Source organism: Rhipicephalus microplus, chromosome 9 (genome assembly GCF_043290135.1).
Source record: "Rhipicephalus microplus isolate Deutch F79 chromosome 9, USDA_Rmic, whole genome shotgun sequence".
Classification (NCBI taxonomy): domain Eukaryota; kingdom Metazoa; phylum Arthropoda; class Arachnida; order Ixodida; family Ixodidae; genus Rhipicephalus; species Rhipicephalus microplus.
Window position 1 is genome coordinate 47,311,369 of NC_134708.1, and position 19,500 is coordinate 47,330,868.

General features: G+C 43.3%; 1 protein-coding gene across 2 annotated transcripts; it reads right to left on the minus strand.

The window, feature by feature from the left end:
- Positions 1-669: 669 nt before the first annotated feature.
- On the minus strand, positions 670-16,812 carry LOC119163775 (uncharacterized). Of its 2 annotated transcripts, XM_075873578.1 has the most exons (4): positions 16,483-16,811; positions 9,721-9,855; positions 9,365-9,437; positions 670-969 (listed from the first exon to the last, which is right to left on the minus strand). In XM_075873578.1, the coding sequence occupies exons 1-4, from the start codon at positions 16,721-16,723 to the stop codon at positions 756-758; spliced, it is 663 nt and encodes a 220-aa protein (XP_075729693.1). In that variant the 5' UTR covers positions 16,724-16,811; the 3' UTR covers positions 670-755. The 2 variants fall into 2 exon arrangements, with proteins under 2 accessions (XP_075729693.1, XP_075729694.1); XM_075873579.1 differs by lacking the exon at positions 9,365-9,437 and having other exon boundaries at positions 16,483-16,812.
- Between the last annotated feature and the right edge of the window lie 2,688 nt (positions 16,813-19,500).

Consider the following 19,500-nt stretch of genomic DNA (forward strand, 5'->3'; position numbering starts at 1 on the left):
CCCACTGTCGCAAACATGGTCATCGCCGTCAAAGTTCCCTGGCACGGCACCAACTGTGGGGTTTCCTTCTCACGCGGGAGACCAAATGTGAGAGCCTTAATGCGTCTGCAAGATGCAAGAAGGGCAATAATGCGATAACGCATGCAAAACAAAAATAGATCTGCCTCGTCGGTGATGGACGCTTCGAAACCCGAGATCTAAACGCAGTTTTGAGCAATTTTTGTCAATATTATTAGGCTGGCATAATTTGGCACCTTGTGGCGTACGAGTGTACTCACTCCATTTGTAAGCTGAATATTGTGTGCGGCAAGGAAATATTGCAAAGGAAAACGAGGAACGCAATGGATATTATATACCTCTCACAGTCAGGCTGTTAATAGTTTTACTTAGGCATTGCCTTCAACCTGGTCATAAGATACAAGGCGACCACTTAAATTGTACATGATCATGCTTTTAGACGATGTGCAGATAACATAAGCAGTAATGACTCAGGCAGGCTTCTTCTCACAAGTTATCATATAGTGGAGAAGACAGTTTTACGTAAGATTTAGGCACACCTTTTTTAGTTAAGAAGTACAAAAACATGTTCACCGCCATCTCAACCATACCTAAATCACTTCAACAATGTCAATTATCTCTGCAAATCTATACATATGAAGCAAAAGAAACTACAAAACAAAAACATTTTATTCCATATTTCGGTGTCCAATTTTTACACATGTGTTATTCTCTCCATGCTCTTGTGGTCTATGAGGTTAACTTCGCAAAGCATCAAGTATGGATTGCAGCTGACACAGGAAAAAGCATGCTCTCCTGTGCGAGTGTGAATGTGCCTCATAAGATGACTGAGCGAGGGCAGTTAACACAGGTGGCACTGGAAGAGGCTCTCGACCAGGTGGAAGTGAAGGTGTCTTTCCATGTTTCCCTCTCGCTACCTTATGTAGGTGCACAATGCCAAGAACGAGAAACCTGAAAAGCCAAAGGAAAACACCAAGGCAATTCGTGTAAGCTGCATAGCACACTTGCATGGAAGCTTACTGCAGCAACAAGCAATCAAGATCTACTGCACCGGTAACTGAGGTACACACCAACCTCGCTCCATCCACATGCTAGTGCTGTGGCGACAGTGCTGTTTCACTACATGTCTTATTCAAGTTCCCATTGTGCTGTACATATTATGCTCACGTGAGAAAGCATGCTGGCAATACACAAAGGCCTGACTAGGGTGCAATTGAGATGCTATACTTAAACATCCGAACTTATTTATATATGTCGCAAGAAATTGGGCACTAAACCATTCATTAAGCTAAATATCACTTTTTTTTTTGCACATAAAGGTACCAATACAGTATGCACATAGCCAGCATCCCATGAACTATATGAAATAAAATGCTAATTTAAAATGTTGATGAAAAAAAGAAACAAGAAATGTGGTAAGAACGAAAAACTCATTTACATGGGCTACATTACCATCACAGGTTGTGGCGGTGAAAAATACAGGCACATTTCTGCGTATTCTTGCTCCATATGTGATGGCACTTTTGGCCACAACATCTGCTATATTTTTATAGCACTTAAAGACAGCTTGACATTATTACAAAATAATGAAAGGGGCTACTTGCCTTTTAATGACATAAGGGAACAGACATAACCACATACCATAATAATTCTGGAACAGTCTACTTTGAACAAGTAAGATGGTCATACTTTGAAGCTACATTTGAAAAGCCACTTTGGCATGCCTGTATGTTAAGCCCTTTAATGTCTTACACTGAACAATGCACTCACCAACTTCACCAAGCACAATATGCATTTGAGGCATCAAATTATCCTTCAACATACCGTAATTACTCGAATCTAGCGCGCACCTTTTTTCCAATTAAGCGAGTTCATAAATCGCATGCGCGTTAGAATCGAGTACGAACAAAAAAATTACGGTCAATCTATTGCCATCGGCAAATCCAAAATGGCTGCCCCCACGTGCGTCGGCCATTTCTGCCTATGTGTTTCCCATGTGCGGCACTTCGTACGTGTGCTGAGGAGTTCGTCATCTAGTAGTGCCTTAGCATCGACGGCGTGGAAGGGCCGACTCCGGAAACCCGAGTGCACCACGATGCCGCTTTTAAAAGAAAAGTCATCGCGTGTGCAGAAACGGACGGAAATCGGGCCGCATCGCGGTCGTTCGGAGTTCCCGAAACGTGCGTGCGGGACAGGCGGAAACAAAAGCAGAAGATTGTCGACAGCAAAGCTTCACACAAAGGCTTCAGTGGACCACAGCTGGGTCGGTTACCGCTAATTAAAGAGCTGCTTGGCGAGTATGTGCTTGAGCAGCGAGCGGCACAGTGGCCCGTGACGACAGAACTGCTCCAAGTGCGGGCTATGCAATTAGTCTTAGAAAAAGGTCTAATGCGGAGCCAGTTTAAAGGGAGCAGGTGCTGGCTAACTAACTTTATGAAGAGGAAAGGCTTTTCCCTCCGAAGGGGAACATGCATATGCGAAAACTTTTGCGGAGGAGTACGATGAAAAGCTTCACAGTTTTCAGAGGTTCGTCCTAAACTTGCGGCGCAACGGCTACCTGCTTGGGCAAATCGGGAATGCCGATCAGACGCCTCTTTACTTCGACATGCCTGGCACCACAACCGTTGAGAAGAAGGAGGCGAAGCAAGTTCGCGTGCTGACATCGGTCCACGGTAAAACTACAGTGACGGCAATGCTCTGTTACATGTCAGATGGGCACAAGCTTCACCCGTACCTCATGGTTTGGCACAATTTTCGGAGCAAAAAATTTTTTATTTTAAGCACTTTTCCACCCACCTGTGGAGAAAGTTCCCACTCATCTGTCATTGCAATGGAGCGAGTGTTATGGCAAAGTGGCCCAAGGTTGTGTGGATACTCTCATTTTATAACAATGACTTCTCCAATCGCACTCTTTCACCACTTTTCTTTCTTCCCAGGAAAACATGCCACTATCACTTGTGAGTTATGAAACTTGAGTTACTTTCCAAATCTCCATTTGCTTGCTCTCTCGCCGTCATCTTTAATCAGCAAGCCCTCTCCTTCCCTGTACACCGTTCTCTTCCTAATAAAACCTTGTGGACCACTTACTTTTTATGCCTTTTTTGTTTGCATGAAAACAAGACATGTGTTCCATGAGGCGGAGCTTCTGCAGAAAGGAGGCATTACAGTGGTCACAGGAAAAGGTACATTCTCAAGTGTGGATGCGCATGTGTTTAAGGAGGGTCACTTTCTGCGAGAATAATGCATTGCCCTTGCAAAATGCAGACTCCTTGCAAAAAGAATGGCAACACTGGGTGGCAGCGTCCATCATAAAGGAAGAAAAGGGCGCATTCGTCGAGCTCTGTTCTTGTATATTCCGCCTTCGTCATGGCAGGGACGTCCCATGCAGTTTTACGCTAAGTTGTAGCTGCGCTCTATCTGTATGAGGTGTGATTCCATCTGTATAAGCGCTATTTATACATTTCCCATTTGTGTAAACCCTACTCCATTGCAAGCATGTCATACCAGAGTATAAAATTAACCTATCCAGCGTACAATGATTCACACATTCACACAGCTGTACACGAGAAGATAGCCCCGCCACAGTGGCCTAGTGGCTAAGATGCTCGGCTGCTGACCCGCAGGTCGTGGGATCGAATCCCGGCTGCGGCAGCTGCATTTGGAGGCGGAAGTGTTGTAGGCCCGTGTGCTCAGATTTGGGTTCACGTTAAAAAACCCCAGGAGGTCAAATCTTTGGAGCCCTCAACTACAGCGTATCTCATGATCACATGGTGGTTTTGGGATGTTAAACTCCACATATAAATCAATCAACACAAGAAGATATACCATTTTATAACAATGTATAATTTTACACTAAATAAATACAATCATTATGCATTAATCTACCTTTAGAAAGCCACCTTGATATGTCAAAAAAGTTATTTAAATACCTTGGATATACTACAAAACATTGCACTAATTGTTTTTCATGCATTGCCTATAAACAATAAGATAATGTGAGAAATAAGTGATTGAATTAAGAATGGTGCAATGTTCCTTTGATAATGGAACAGAACAGAGACACATTCAAGTGAACCTAAATAGTTGTTGCTGAACAAGTAGCAGTGTGAAAAAAAAAAGAACTTTGCCCAGGTTATTTCAAGATTTCGTTAAGCACTATAAGATTCTAGAGAGTACAATGCATAATGTAGTAGTGCATAATGTAGTAGTGCTAGTAGTACAAATGAATGCATTAAAGAGCTCGTTACGCAGGATTTTCAGTATCAGTGTCATTGGTTGTAAACAAAAATTTCAGTGCTGTCAGCGACTATCAGCAATAAATCTAACAAAATGAAAATAAAAAAAAAACACCAGGCCTGGATAGAAACTGCAGCACTGCCACAGAGAAAGATGAGAGCGCCATTGCTTCATTTATAGAACTTCTTGTAAGCTAGCTTGAGTCTATGTGCTTGCAAGGTATCCACTATTCCACCGATTGATTTGGTGGCTGATGAAGAATTAGGGCTAAGCCCTTTATGATGGGTTGGAAACATGCAACGACCCACTCATTAACAATTCATATTGTATGACTAGTTACACGATTCACACTCAGTAACACTTAAATACTACTTTACTTTTCTACCCTGCCACATTACTTATAATAACGTGGTTCCCTCTTGACATAACAATTGTACAGGGTTTTTGTGCGCAAGAGTTTTGAGCACCAGCATGGCTCTGTGGCAGAATACTTGTCTTCCACGGAGAGGACCCAGGTTCAAACCTCATTTCCCTCTAAGCATTCTTTCTTAATTAGATTTTTTTTTTCTTATTTCACGCGATAGCTGTTACAAACAGTGGTGGCGGTGGACAACTATGGCACTCTTGTATTGATCTCGTAACAGCTGTCACTGGTATATAGCTGTTACAAACAGTGGTGGCGGTGGACAACTACGGCACTCTTGTATTCATCTCGTAACAGCTGTCACTGGTAACATTCGGTACGAATGAGGAGCAAACCAGAGAGCTTTTAAATGGCAAGAAGGTGTTCTACCACAGAGCGACACCTTTGCTTCAAACTGCTTCACAAAAGCACGATATGAAAGTCACGTCAGTTTGCCAGTTGGCTTAATGACAAATGGGGTGCTTTTGGCTAGTTCGCAAAAAACAAAGAAGTAGACGTTCGGGAAGTGAAACCATACTTGGGAGGCATTCTGAGATAGTTCGAAATGGCTAATGCTAAGTGCACAGTAGTTTTTTTTTTGTGTGTGACACGGTTAAAGTGTGCGCCAAGAATAAAAGCCAGACTAGCGATAGTGCAGGCGAGGTACGCTTTCCTTGGTTATGCTGTCACATTGCAATCTTAACAGCAAGCTCATGGTCCTCCAAACAGACGAGGATCCCTTTTCTTGCGTCCATCGTAACGAATCCTTTTCTTGGAAAGAGAACTTGATGATCCACATGTGATATTGTCTTCAAAGAAGAACCCGCTAAAGGTCAGATGTGTTTTGCATTAAGGTGGGAACATAAAAGTAACGGTTTATTCAAACTTTATTGGTAACATCTGAATTGTGTGAAATGTTCATTTGGTGCCTGTGCAATTGAGTTTTGAGAGCAATCTGCCAGTATTCATGAAAATTGAAATGGAAAGGAAGCTAAGTGCCTTTGTGTGTTTTTTAACTATTCCATGATCGTGGTTTGATTTCTCTTGAATGTTGATTAGCTAAACACACAGACATGACCCACTGAAGTAAGGCTATTCAACTGTGTCAAATTCTTGCCTTTCTCTCAAGTTTATCAGCACACGGTCCTTTCCTTTGAGTTTTATATGAGTTTTCTCTTGAACCTGGAAGTAATGTTTCAGTGTATTGTTTTCAGCTTAAGGAAAGATGCGGGTCGAAAAAACGCGAGTTTTTTCAAAACTACCTATTTTTTATTTCCTCCTGTTTTGATAAGATTAGTACCTCTACTGTTATGAAAAAAAAAATAATACAGGTCGAGACTTGACTAAAAATGCTTTAAAGTTTCATCTAAAAGGCACAAGGTGCCTGTTAAAAGGCCCAAAGTGTGTAGTCTTCAAGCACCTTGCCGCCGATAATGCGCCGCCACTAGCCATTGTTGATCGCATGAGTCGAAGAGTCGGGCCGCACTCTTCAAATAACAACAGTTTCTCTCACTGATGCAGTGCAAGAAATAATAAAAAGAATCACTCTTCTGCGCGTTTTTCGAGCGCCGCGACTGGTTTATCACAAGGTACGAATCGGGGACCGCCACTGGCCGCTGCGCGTCTGTATCTGCTGAGAAACCTATTTGCGGGGTCCATGTCTTGTCGAGCAGCGCAGATGAACATGCTTTTCTCGAGTAATTATCTCCACTATGAATGAAAAAAGGCATTGCTCGCAAGTGAAAGCCGTTGTGCGGCGCGCTCTGTAGGAATAGGCTACGAGCAGCTGGTCCGATTTGCGGCAGTTGTTGGCTTGCAAAAGCCAATGCATCAAAGTCATTCACATTCGTCAGCCGGAAAGTTCGTGATGGGGCAATGGATGATCTCAGCGCCAATCTTGAAAGTTCGAAAGAGCTCGCAGTGAGAGAACTTAGCAGGGACAACATTGCCATTATGTACGACAGTATGTGGTACAAACATGGCTACAATATGGCATGACACTGGACTTAGTTTGGATTTCACAGTCTTGTCGAACTTCTTCCTAGCTTGCAGTTGGCACAAGGCTCTGCCAGATGGAGCGGACATTTGGCAAGCGTTTCATGGCCCTGTCTGTGAGCAAAATGTCTGTGAGGAGTCAGCTCAAAAATGCTGAGAGGGACAAACTCATGGTGCTGGCGTATTTTAGTTGCAGTTGCCACTACAAGAAGGATTGTTCTTTTTGGTGTGCAAACTTCATCTGATTTAATAATGCTAAAGAACTTATCGGGTCGTCTTGGCCGCTGAGTGCTTCGTTTAGAAGAGCACAACTTTGATGTCGTCTACAGGTCTGGTAAGAAGCGCCAAGATGCTGTTGCTCTCTCTCGCAGCCCCTCTACCCAACCGTAATAGCCCACCGTCACCAATTTCCACCGCAGCATTACCCATCGCAGGTCTCAGTTGGCTAAGATCCAGCCGCCCTTCTACCCTTGTGTCGCATCAATGCGTTGACCCTTACTGCCGCTCCATAATAGCACGCTTAGAAGGTACGTCCACTCCTCCGAACGCCCGACTTCGCCGACAACTGAAAAAATTGAAGCTTCACGATGATGTTTTACATCGCTATATTTACCATGTTGAAGGAAACAAATGGGTCCCCATTATACCACGTTGTCTACAACGTCAGGTTCTTGTGACATTCCACGATGATCCTGCTGCTGGGCATCTCGGCTATCTCAAAACGTACGACAAAATACGCAATCGGTTCACCTGGCCTGGCCTCTCATCCGCGATTGCCAAATATGTTTCTTCGTGTGCCTTATGTCAACGGCGGAAACGACCCACTACTGCTCCTTCTGGCTTTCTCCAACCTCTTCCTTGTCCCGCTTTGCCATTCGAAGTCGTCGGGATAGACTTGTACGGCCCCCTTCCCGTGACCTCCAATGAAAATCGTTGGATTGTAACGGCTGTTGACCACCTCACTCGTTACGCGGAAACCGCCTCACTGCACGCTGGTACAGCCACTGAAGTAGCTGATTTTTTTCTGCGTAACATATTTTTACGCCATGGAGCTCCACGTGTTCTGCTCAGTGACCGCGGCAAGGTCTTTCTTTCCTCTATTGTTGCTGAGGTTCAACGCGCCGCCAACACCATCCACAAAACAACTTCTACTTATCATCCTCAAACAAATGGCTTGATGGAATGCTTTCATCGTACCCTCTCGGACATGATTGCCATGTACGTTAACCCTAACCACACGAACTGGGACGCCATTTTGCCATTCGTAACGTTCGCCTACAATACAGCTACGCAACGCACCACCGGCTTTTCTCCCTATTTTCTGGTCCATGACCGCTCTCCAAGTGTAACTCTGGACGTCTCCTTCCTTTCGGCTTCTGCTACCTCAGCAAGCCTTTTATCCACACAATTTTTGTCTCGCCTCGAGCACTGCTGTCATCTAGCCCGAATCAACACCGGCATCTCTCAGGAAGCTCCCAAGTCTCGCTACGACTCAACACACCGTGCTGTCACCTTTTCCCCAGGAGACGAAGTTCTTCTGTGGACTTCCGTGCGCGTGCCCGGCTTATGTAAAAAATTCCTCAGTCGTTTTATAAGGCCTCATATGGTGATTGAACAAACGTCCCCCGTTAATTACCGTATCTCACACCTTAACGCTCCCTCCGACCACCGTTGCCGTGGGACAGAAATTGTGCACGTTTCTCGGCTAAAACTGTACACCCGACGCAATTCCTAATATTGTCTCTCGCGCGGCCAGGAGGCCGCTTCCAGCGTGACGGGGAATTAGCGTGAGCGCAGTCACCGACTCTTCTAAAATGTGAAAGGTGGAAATTACTTGTGCCCGGCCAGAAAAGACAAATGTCATCAATTCAGAGCGGCATGCTTTTTGGGCACTGCGAAGCTGTCGGCCGTCTCTGATGCAGCGGAAGTGTAGCAAAGAGGATTTTCCGTGGTTTGTAAGCTTCCGTGGTCGACTGTACATTTCTTCTTTTACACTGACACTCAAGAAGTCTTACCAAATACGGGGAGAGGTCTTTCTTTCATTTTATTTTAACATTAATATATTGCGTATCGCTTATGCAAAATCCAACATGAGATTCCCTCTACCTCCTAATATGTGTGTGTGTGTGTGCGTGTGCGTGGTGTTTATATGTGTGTGTGTGTGTGCGTATACATATAGTCTTTGGGTTCATTCAAGCTAAGCTACATTTGCATAGTTCAATAGACGTACGTTGGAGTGGGCTAACGAATAAAATCAATGCAGCTTTTAATAGATATGCCATCTTATGCCATCAAGGTGAACACATTATGGCAGACATAAAAAAATACTGCATTATGTTGTACATCATACACGTAATTTGAAAACCATGACATTAATTCCCTTGAAGAGGGAATATTTTTTTACCCCATTAGGAATGCACAAAACTTTACTTCCATGTACCTACAGCTACTTACGAATTTTTCTAATGAAGCTAGTGTTGGTTCAAAGTGAAGCACGGTTGTGTAAATAATCATTTCTCAAGGTGGCCTCTCATTGCACATTCTTCTATGGCTCTCCTTTCCTCTTACGAATTTATGACACTTTCCCTTGCAAGCAGCCAAACTAAGTTACTTTTTAAATCTATATCTACTCTTTCACTGTAACCCCCGTCAATAAACTCTCGCCAACCTGGACACCTCCTTTTCTTTCAAGAAAGCCTGTTGACTACTCACTTGTTACGGCCTGTTGGTTTCATGACAACGGGCCACGTGCTCCATGAGTCGCTGATTCCGTGAGAAGGATGCACTGCAGTGGTCACAGGAATAGGGACGCTCTCCTGAGTGGGTACGCATGTGTTTAAAGAGGTTCGCTTTTTGTGAAAATGATTTGTTGCAATGGTCACAGGAAAAAGGGCGCTCTCCTGTGTGGATGCGCTTGTGGTTCACGAGGTAGCGTTCCCGTGAGAACGATGCACTGCAGCAGTCACACAAATAGGGACGCTCCCCCGTGTGTGTGCGAATATGCGAAGAGAGATCTAATTTCCTAGAGAATACAGCTGGACACAAGTAGCACTGGAAGGGGCGCTCACCCGTGTGTGTGCGAATGTGCCTTTTCATGTTTGCAGTGTACTTGGTCACATAAGTGCACTGTCGGCAGGAATGCAGTCTGCCTTGGACGGACACGAGTGAATGATACCGCTCAGGGGATGCCGAAGACAAGGAACCTGCAAAGCCACAGGCAATACGGAAAGGCAATGAAAACCATGTCACACAGATTTTCTGCAAATAGATTACAGCACCAGGCAATGACAAATGGTTACTACACTTGTAAATAAAGCATAATATGGAAACCACATATTACTGCAGTAGTAATCATGCAATGACACACAGCATGTTTTACAAATGTTGCCATCTCACTCTAAATATTTCATTCACCGCTTTGTAGGTTGGCTCTATATCTTTGTACTGATAATGTAAAAATCGGCTGTGGTATAGTAATACATACTATAAAAGATAGTTTAGGATGAATCTGATCGCAATCAAGCCATTCGTGTGTTGCAAAAAAAGTCATGGGAGTGTTTTCAAAAAGGAGCAAAACAATGTCACACTGTCTCATTAAGGCCCTATCTTGCAAATGCATCAATGGGCATTTGGGATGAAACAGCCAAAGCAAGGCGCACAGGTTATCACTTTTCGAGTTGTGCAGAAGGAAGTTATGCAAACCTCATTTCAGCACGAAACACCAACTGAACCTCTTGTGAGCCTTCATGGCGCTGTGGTATGTTCTTGTAAAGCTTACTTTACCGCAGGCACCCACCACTTTTTTTTTTTCTTGTCCGTTGTACGGAGCCTGCTTTTGCTGTCAAAACTATCGACTACAGCTGTTGTTCCTGAACATGTGCAAACTTTTCCAAGAGGTACACAATATGAAGCAAGATATTTCCATGCACCAATATCCACAACGGCGCTGAAGGTTGAGCGGGGTGATTTGGCAGCAGATCGTTCGATACATTTATCGTTCAAGTTATTCAGGATATTTACAACAGCCCATAATGACTGGCCGCTATGAAGTCATCAACCCCCGGAAACAAGACAAAAAGGCGGCAGGTCTGGAGCGGAGAAAAATTCAGACGCTATCATTAAAGAAAAATTGAAATCAACACAATATCACACTAAACCCACCCTTTGAAAACATGATAAAAATATTTCCTTGAGATTATAAAGATTTAGGTAAGATATGAGAGACTGAGGTGTTTCACTAATTGCAATGGGTGATGTTGGAGAAAGCTTTTCTAGCGGATGAGAGTGGGACACATATGTAGATGTCAACAAAGGGTTGACACATGCAAAATATACTGCCAATGCACAAGGGCCTTATTTAGATGGAATTCTGATACTGTGCCTAAAGAGCTAAATTTCTCAGTTTGATATGAATACAATTGGCACAAGCACATTAAAGTACTTATTGTACTTCCGTTTATTTTTTTTCAAGTCGAATGCTGCACAGCAACTATGTTCATTGTTCAACACATGAAACATGGCAAACAAAATACAAGAAAAAAAGTTAATATAATAAAATCTCAGAAAAGGCGAAAAATTGTATGCGACGAATTGTTAGGCATCACAATTTTCAGTGGTCAACATTGATGGCACATTTTACGTGGATTGCAGAAAAAATTTATTCCCTATAGCACCATTCACATATTTTCCATTAAAGGGACACTAAAGACAAATAACAATTGATGTCAGAGTAAAAGCTAAAGTGAATGACATCGTTTAAAACAGCAAAATTATCAACAGCAGTGTCCTACTTACCAAGAAATTAAGCTACTTGTGCCACAGACATGCGCCATGAGTGGGATATTTTCAATATCATTGCGATGACGTGAGAGCATCCAATTACAAATAATCGCTAGTAATCAAACGAGCTGCAATGAATGAAGAACCTTCGGTGCATTAAGAGATGCAATAAAATTCCGCTTGTTCATTTGTTTGATTTATAGAAAAAAGAACAGCCTGACGTTTACGGGGATCGGCATGAGAGGTTCAGAAGTTCTGTTCTCGCCTGGTGAGGCTGGACAGGTGGTGCCTTCTGGCGGGGCCTAGCGGAACCAAGCAACCGAAATATTGTTCAGTGGCTGTTGCTGCTGTGGCTCCCGCTACCTTTTCTCTGCTGCTAGTAGTGTGAGAAACCTCACGCAAAGGCGGGCAATATTGGGCAGGGCAACAGTGACGTGAGAAAGAGCACTTTCAGGCAGGTGGTTTGAAGTGCACCGACGCGATGCGGCCAGCAGTGCGGCATGCAACATTTGCGCCGGCGAGGAGACGCGTGAGCACATTCTATGCCGCTGCCAATCATACTAATCTGAACGATGGGCTACACAAGTCAAGCTCTCTCATTTGGATTTACAACTTACGCAAAAAAAGATCCTGGGACCTTGGTCGAGGGTCACGCGTACGAGGAAAGCCACAAAAGCTCTCTCATGCTTTTAAATAACCACCGGGCTTCCCAAGCACTTGTGAAAGAATATCACGAGACCATGCTGTGTAGTCTCGAGCTGACTATTTATCCATTCTCTCTTACTCTTCTTTCTTTCCCTTCTATTATTCTCATTTCTCCCACCCCGAGTGGAGGGTAGCCAACCAAGCTAATCTTGGTTAACCTCTCTGCCTTTCCTCTCTCTCACTAAAACTTGATTTTATTTCAAAATAAGCACTTTCTTCGCACAGAAGTAGCGCTACAAAACTTCTGGACCACTCTTTTAACAATCAAGATTGATTTTGTATTTGCTTTTAGTGTCCTTTTAAGGTATCCATCCTACTTGAATGGAAGCATAATGATACTATAGAATACAAAGGGAGATATTCACTACATGTTGTTTCAGACACATAAATGACCAAACACACATGTAGATATTCCAACTTATCGTAATATATAACTTATCAAATGGAATCAAGACAATTGCTATAATTTCATCCTCACTTGGACGGTCATATAAGCTAACATGGTACCTTGGATATATTCTGAAACAATGCATTAAACTTGACACACTAACTACTTTTAGGCATCATTTCAGAGGAAAGCTATATAATGGGAAAACCAATGACTAAATTAGAAATGGTATAACATTAGGTGATGGAAGTGAGTAGTGGAACATTTCAGCAAATTTGAGTGACTAAATGGCACAGTAAAAAAATAAATGAAGTTTGTTGGTCCATAATATTTGAAGATTCTCTTGAGCAATATCATAGATACTCATAGGTTTTACAGCAAAAATGACAGCAAAGTAACACCAGACAGCTGCTGCACATCTATAGCATTATTATTATTCATTTATTACAGTGCAAAATCAAGATGCCACTGACAAGCATTGCAGTTAATTACATAGCAAGCTGTTTCTCTTAGTGCATAGAAATAGAGACATGTAAAGACATGCATTAATCAATACCTAACTTGAACCAGAGTTTTGTTAGAGAATTTCTTTACTCTGACTCAGACACCCACACTGCACCGAACTGTATCATCCTCTTCGCAGTTTCGGGTTGGCTAACGCTACAAAGGTCTATCTTCAGCTTCACTCGTGCATTACATCATTCAATTCTTAGCAGAAATCTATCAACATGGTCACATCACCCTTACACTCTACTGTTCATAGCGTATTAAGCTGTGACATTAGCATAAAATGAAGTATGATTTGTACGAAGAGGCTGGTTGAACGCATTTTTGGAAAAATCTGAAGCAGACAGCATCTTCACTTGTTCATAGAAGGAGTGGACACATCTGCAACAGCACAAATACCACTGTTAAGACCAGCACAAAAAACACAGCAAGCTCAAATATATTTTTACCTATTGCATCAACAAAGCTTGATGGTTGAAAGTTCCTTACTAAATTACACTTTCTAATATTGCAATTCAGTGACCACTTCTTCAGTAATTAACAAGTGATACAAATTTTAGCACTGCATATTTAAGAGAAATATGAATTTGAAAAATTGATTGCTGTAGAATATAACATGTGAAAAAAACATATGCACAGCAAAACTAAACCAGCCCAAAGAATATTTGTTTCCTCTTTTTGCAGACTATATATGAACCAAATATAATAAACAAGGCTCCTGAAACTAAACAAATAATCGTAATAACTGTATATGTCATCAACTATAGATTCCAGAAAACTGAGAGCGTAGAATGCTTCTTTTGCACATTGTGGCACATTCTGGAAAATGTTTTTCTCGAGCCTTATCAATAACGAAGTGCTCGATATCAGAGAAAATGCACTAGCCAGGCTTAAATCAATGAGTAAATACAGTTGTGTGCAATATGCTCTCGTACCACACTGTTCCCCTTTTCAATGGAAACATGCAAGGAGTTTTCAGCATTATTACTCAGAAAGATGGATCTGCAAAAATTTTCAAAAACACATGTCAGTAAATGGAAACAGCACAGGGTTGCAATGAATTAATGCACTGAAAAACAAGCCAGATTGTTCTGTGCAAAGGAAATGTATTACATTTCACTGGTTTCCTTTAGTAGTGGAATTTAATGGTGCAAAATCTACAATTACCATAGAGCCCCAAGGAATGTAACTAAAGTGATTGCTTGGGCATGTTGGTAAGACATACTGAAGAGAAACAGTGCGAAAAATGAGAAACCACACAAAGAACACGTACAGTCCGCTGACTTGGAACGAAAAAAGAAGAAACAAAAGTGATAGTCAAAGATAAACGAAAAATGAACATGCTTGTGTCTTCTTGAAGGGCGCGTTTGCCTCATTGGCGCGCCCTCATGGCCATCACAAGGTGACGGCGCACCAGCTCCCCTGCAGTGCGATACATAGCATTTGGGGCGTCTGGGATGTTTGATGGGAAAGTTGGAGTCTGTACCCATGCTGGAGGTCCTGGCAGTGGACCTGGATGCTGCAAGGTCATAAGATGAGGTAGCGTGTGCTGCAGCTGTTTTTTTGTTGCTTCTGGGGGGGGGGGGTGCGTCTGCATTCTTCGGCGTAGTCCGGTTGTCTTGCCACTTCCGTGAACTTTTCCAGTGATAGCGTTGTGGTGTCTGCAGCCTGGGTTCCCTGTTGCCGCTGCGGTGCTGTTCTGAAAAAGCTTGAGCCACGTTACTGGTTTTCCTGGCCACTGTGTTGTGTAGTGTAACCCGTCTTTGTCCATCACATGTGGTTTTCAACTCTTGTTTATGTCGAGGAATCGGTGTATGCTGCGCTTGCACCATTGCCGCAACTGTGCATTGGCCAACTGTATTGCAGCCCTGATCTCGTTTGTGCCAGCTCCTTTTGAGCGTCTGGGTGATTAGACACATATCTTGCCTAAGTAAGCCTGACGTGTACTATGTATTGATGGAGCACATTTCTTGCTTCTCCCTCATAAGTACCAACATAGTGCATCGCTTTTTCACTTGTGGCTTTTTTCCCTAACAAGAAACTGACAGCTTTGGGGGGATCCACATTGGTCTGTACATTTGGCACGATTCTTTTCACATTACCATCACCCACAATTATGACTTCCCGCTCAGCTTCTGGATCTGGCCGTACCCATCTCTTGTTTAATTTCGGATATGCTCTGGTTGATGAGTGGTCTGGAGGCTGCTCCCATAGTTTCCTAATATACACTAGAAGGAACTCTGGCGCTAGTGCCTATGAGAGCTGACACGCACAGCGCTTCAGCAAACATGGGAATGATGGATGGTACACATATTTGTCTAATCTTCGTACTTCTGGCTCCGTGTGTGTTCGTGTGGCTTGGAGCTGTTTTGTCAGAAAACAAAAATCAGCAAATGTTCAGCGGTTGCGCTTCACAACCTTATTTTTTAGACTTACCTTTCCGAATCGGGTCACGCAGTTCAAAAAGGTTGAGTCTTTCTTTCAAAACAAAACCGAAACACAGCAATAAACAAAGCCGCAAGTACGATTCACCGCCCGCAAGTATGAAGACTAGGCAAATCCGTGTACTACCCATCATTCCCATGATCGCTGAACGATCGCCGCGCCAGAGTCCCCTCTAGTTAATTTTAGGAAACTCTATGGCTACTCCGATAGCGTACAGCGCCACCACCACATGCATCGCCAAACGGCGGCGGTGGACCATAGTAGTACCAACACTAGGAAATTAAAAGCCACTAAAAAAGTCTCACCGAAACATTAGCCTTGACAGAAATCTTTCAATTATTAAATAGGGTACTGCTAGTGTTGTTGAAAGAATGACAAATAGATGTAAATGTTAGGTACATTGTTTTATCACGCTTCCAAATACACATCTCCAGCACATAAACGAATTATGTTACTCGCGTTATAATTACCCTTCGCAAGAGTGGCAATGGGTCACAGCAGCACTGCACTAATAGTGGCTGCAACGCTCGGAGAAGACACGGTCAAAAAAAAAAAAAAAAAACTAAGGACACACCATTGAAGGGTTGAGGTCTTCGGCCGGGTTCGCAAACACACAGACACGTAATCGTAACTCGATACAAAAATAAAGTCAACAAGAGTGACAACGTTAAAAGCTAGTTTAGCGGCACACGCTCACACGCACTGTGAGCGTGTCTCGGGGTTCACATGTGCTCATTGTTGGCGCTACAGTGACTATGCAAATGATATCCCTTCATTTCGAAGTTGAGCTGATACGTTAGCGCTGTAGCAAAGCCTTTATTACACACACTGCTACATTTCAACAGCATACCGCGTTTTCGAGATTACGCGCGCACACGGGGAAAAAAAAAATCGATGCGCACACCATTTTTCGCGACAAGAAATGAGCAAAAGTACCTCCCTTGGTTTGCAATTAAGACAAAAAAAAGGAGAAAAAAAGAACACAAGCATCCAGTACGTCACTTACGAAAGTTGGACTTGCCGGTTGATGCACACGTGAAAGTCGTTCGCATGCCGTCCTTTGTGAGCGTTTGACGTTCCGCGCGGCTATCAGGAGAGTGCACCCGAGAACACTTACCATTGCACCCATCAACATCAAATGACACCATGACATCTTCGCGAATCTCCACACTGTCAATGGCAGGTTGCCACTTTACTGACCCAAACACAAGTTCGGAAAATGAAAGTGGCACGTCCGTCCACCACATGAACGAAAAACAAACACCACTGTTGACACAACCACCACACAACTAGAGGCACAGATTGCCATTTGCACAACTGTAAATTCCAGTGCTGTCACGTGACCATGACCTACTACACTCCTGACCTGCCCAGAGAGCACCTCTTCCAGCGCCCACGTTCTAGTTCATACCTTCTGCCGCTAGGGCCGTCACCTACGAGCGGCGTGGCGCTAGGCAGCACCTGTTCGCTGACGTCACCTTCACTCTTTGTAGTCAAATTTTAACCAACAAAGCACTCGTAGTGCGAATTTATGATCCACAATTTAGAAATATCCAGAAATAATAATACTAAAAGACATTCAGAATTTTTTTTGCAATAAAATGCACGCGACAACGCATAGGCTGTCCAAAATCATGTAAATCCACGGGTTTCCACGTTTGTCAACCAGTGTGCTATAAATTCTTAAGCGCACTGAACAGCTTACTTGACCAGCAATGTATGGGAAGAAATAGTCACATATATGCCGACAGTTCACCACAGAAAGCAGGCATTCTTATACCAGCGCCTACAAAACAACCGTAAAGAAGCAGACGAACAGGTTATAGGTAGCGCCACCTACGGCGAGCGATTGAACGAGAGCGGGGACACGCGCTCCCATAGGAACCCCGCTATCTGAACAGGTCAGGAGTGTAGTAGGTCATGCACGTGACAAGCACCGTTATGCAGTTTCGGTTTCGAATTTGATTTTTCACGCAGGCGATCTATTTCTTTTTCAAAAAAGCAATAGGCATGTATAATTATAAAAAGTACAGGGCACGCGAGTGGCTTCATATATGTTCTGGCACTTCTTTGCGTGCGACAAGTTCTATTTTATCTCTTTTAAAAGTTTACCGCATTCGTCTTGGGTAGTTTTGAGCATTGAACTTTTCGAACAGGTTGTTGTGTTGGACGTGCGCGTATGTGCAGTCATCCAAGTGACTCGGGCGCGTTTTCTTTGTTTACTGCGTTACCTTTCAACATCAAAACTTCTTCGCCAGCGACGTTGGCGGTGTAACGCTGGCCACAAGATCTTGCGGTATGGCGAGTGGGGTTCGGTCAGAGTTGTTCGATGGGTTCGGTAAGAATGGGGAGGACATAAAGTTTCGGCAGTGACAAAAATAACAATGGTGACGGGGCCTGTCATAATAGCGATGCAGCTATAGCGACGGCCTTTGTCTGTAGCTGTCTGTAGCTAGCGTGAGATATTTGGAAATGCTTCCACTAAGCCGCCGGCTTGGAACAGTGAAACTGGACGATATTGAAGACTAATCTGATTGCTTGTAGGCTGTTTACAGGTCTTGTCCAGATGAAGCAGGTTCTACGTTGGTTCTGGATTGTACACTAGTTTTTATAAACACGAAGTATCGCAGTACAATGGCGTGTTTGATGGTCGGTGGTGTGTACTGCCGAGCAGGAGAAAAGAAGTTCGCGGATCGACTACCACTGGAGGTGGTGCAATTGTAAGCAGCGTACAAGTAGGTGGTATGGTAGCCCACATGATTATTCCAGCAGGAACGGCCCACATGACCCGTAACTCCACCTTTGGTGGAAATGTGTCACTTGGCCATTGGCACCACCACTTGGTGAGGATCGTCACGTCATTTCTTGTCCGAAAAATGTCACGTGACTCCTTGCTATGCGTCATGTTATGTCGTCTTATGCTTAAACGTGGCGTCCCTTTACACTTCGTGAGGGCAGCCATTTGTTCGGCTAACTGCTGCCTTCTTCATTTCTGTTAATTGGACCAGTGGCGAGTTTTAGAATTATCCGAATTTCTGTGACAAATATCCATTTATTATTGTAATAGTTTTCTGGTAGGACGCAGGGGCACATATATACGTTAAAGTGGTGATAGCTTTCTGTGATAGACTCTTAAATAACGATTTGATAAACAGCTTCACTCTTAACACTGCTCGCCAGTGTCTGCTACGGAGGTGGAAAAAGCCCCGCTATCTTACAACTGCTCCACTAACAGTTAGGTTGTTTGTAATTATCCCGAATGTTTGTTGCGTTTTGGAAAAGCTTTTCACGATAATCTGTCGCCAATTATAGGCACGTCCCACTCTCTCATCAATAGTCCACTGAAGATGACGACGCTCTTTTCATCTAGCCTGAACATCCACTGCATTCGAGCTCCCTAGCCTTGTTTCTCTCTAGAGGTACTGGGTAAGACTCACTACTCGCCATTTAACCACTAAAATTGGAACATTGTTCGCGGGCAAACACGCATGCTCCACAGCTGGTCCATTCATTTGGAAAGGACATAACGAGCCGTTGTGATATTTGCGGCGAAATCGCTTTTAGTTGCGAAGCATTTTTTGCCTACAGAAGACACTGAGTATCTATCTATCTATCTATCTATCTATCTATCTATCTATCTATCTATCTATCTATCTATCTATCTATCTATCTATCTATCTATCTATCTATCTATCTATCTATCTATCTATCTATCTATCTATCTATCTATCTATCTATCTATCTATCTATCTATCTATCTATCTATCTATCTATCTATCTATCTATCTATCTATCTATCTATCTATCTATCTATCTATGCGTGCCTGCCCTGCCCTTCCCGCCTTCCTTCCTTCCTTCCTTCCTTCCTTCCTTCCTTCCTTCCTTCCTTCCTTCCTTCCTTCCTTCGTTCCTTCCTTTAACTTCCAGATTTGGGTGCACGTTAAAGAACCCCAGGTGGTCAAAATTTCCGGAGCCCTCCACTACGGCGTCTTTCATAATCATATGTGGTTTTGGGACGTTAAAC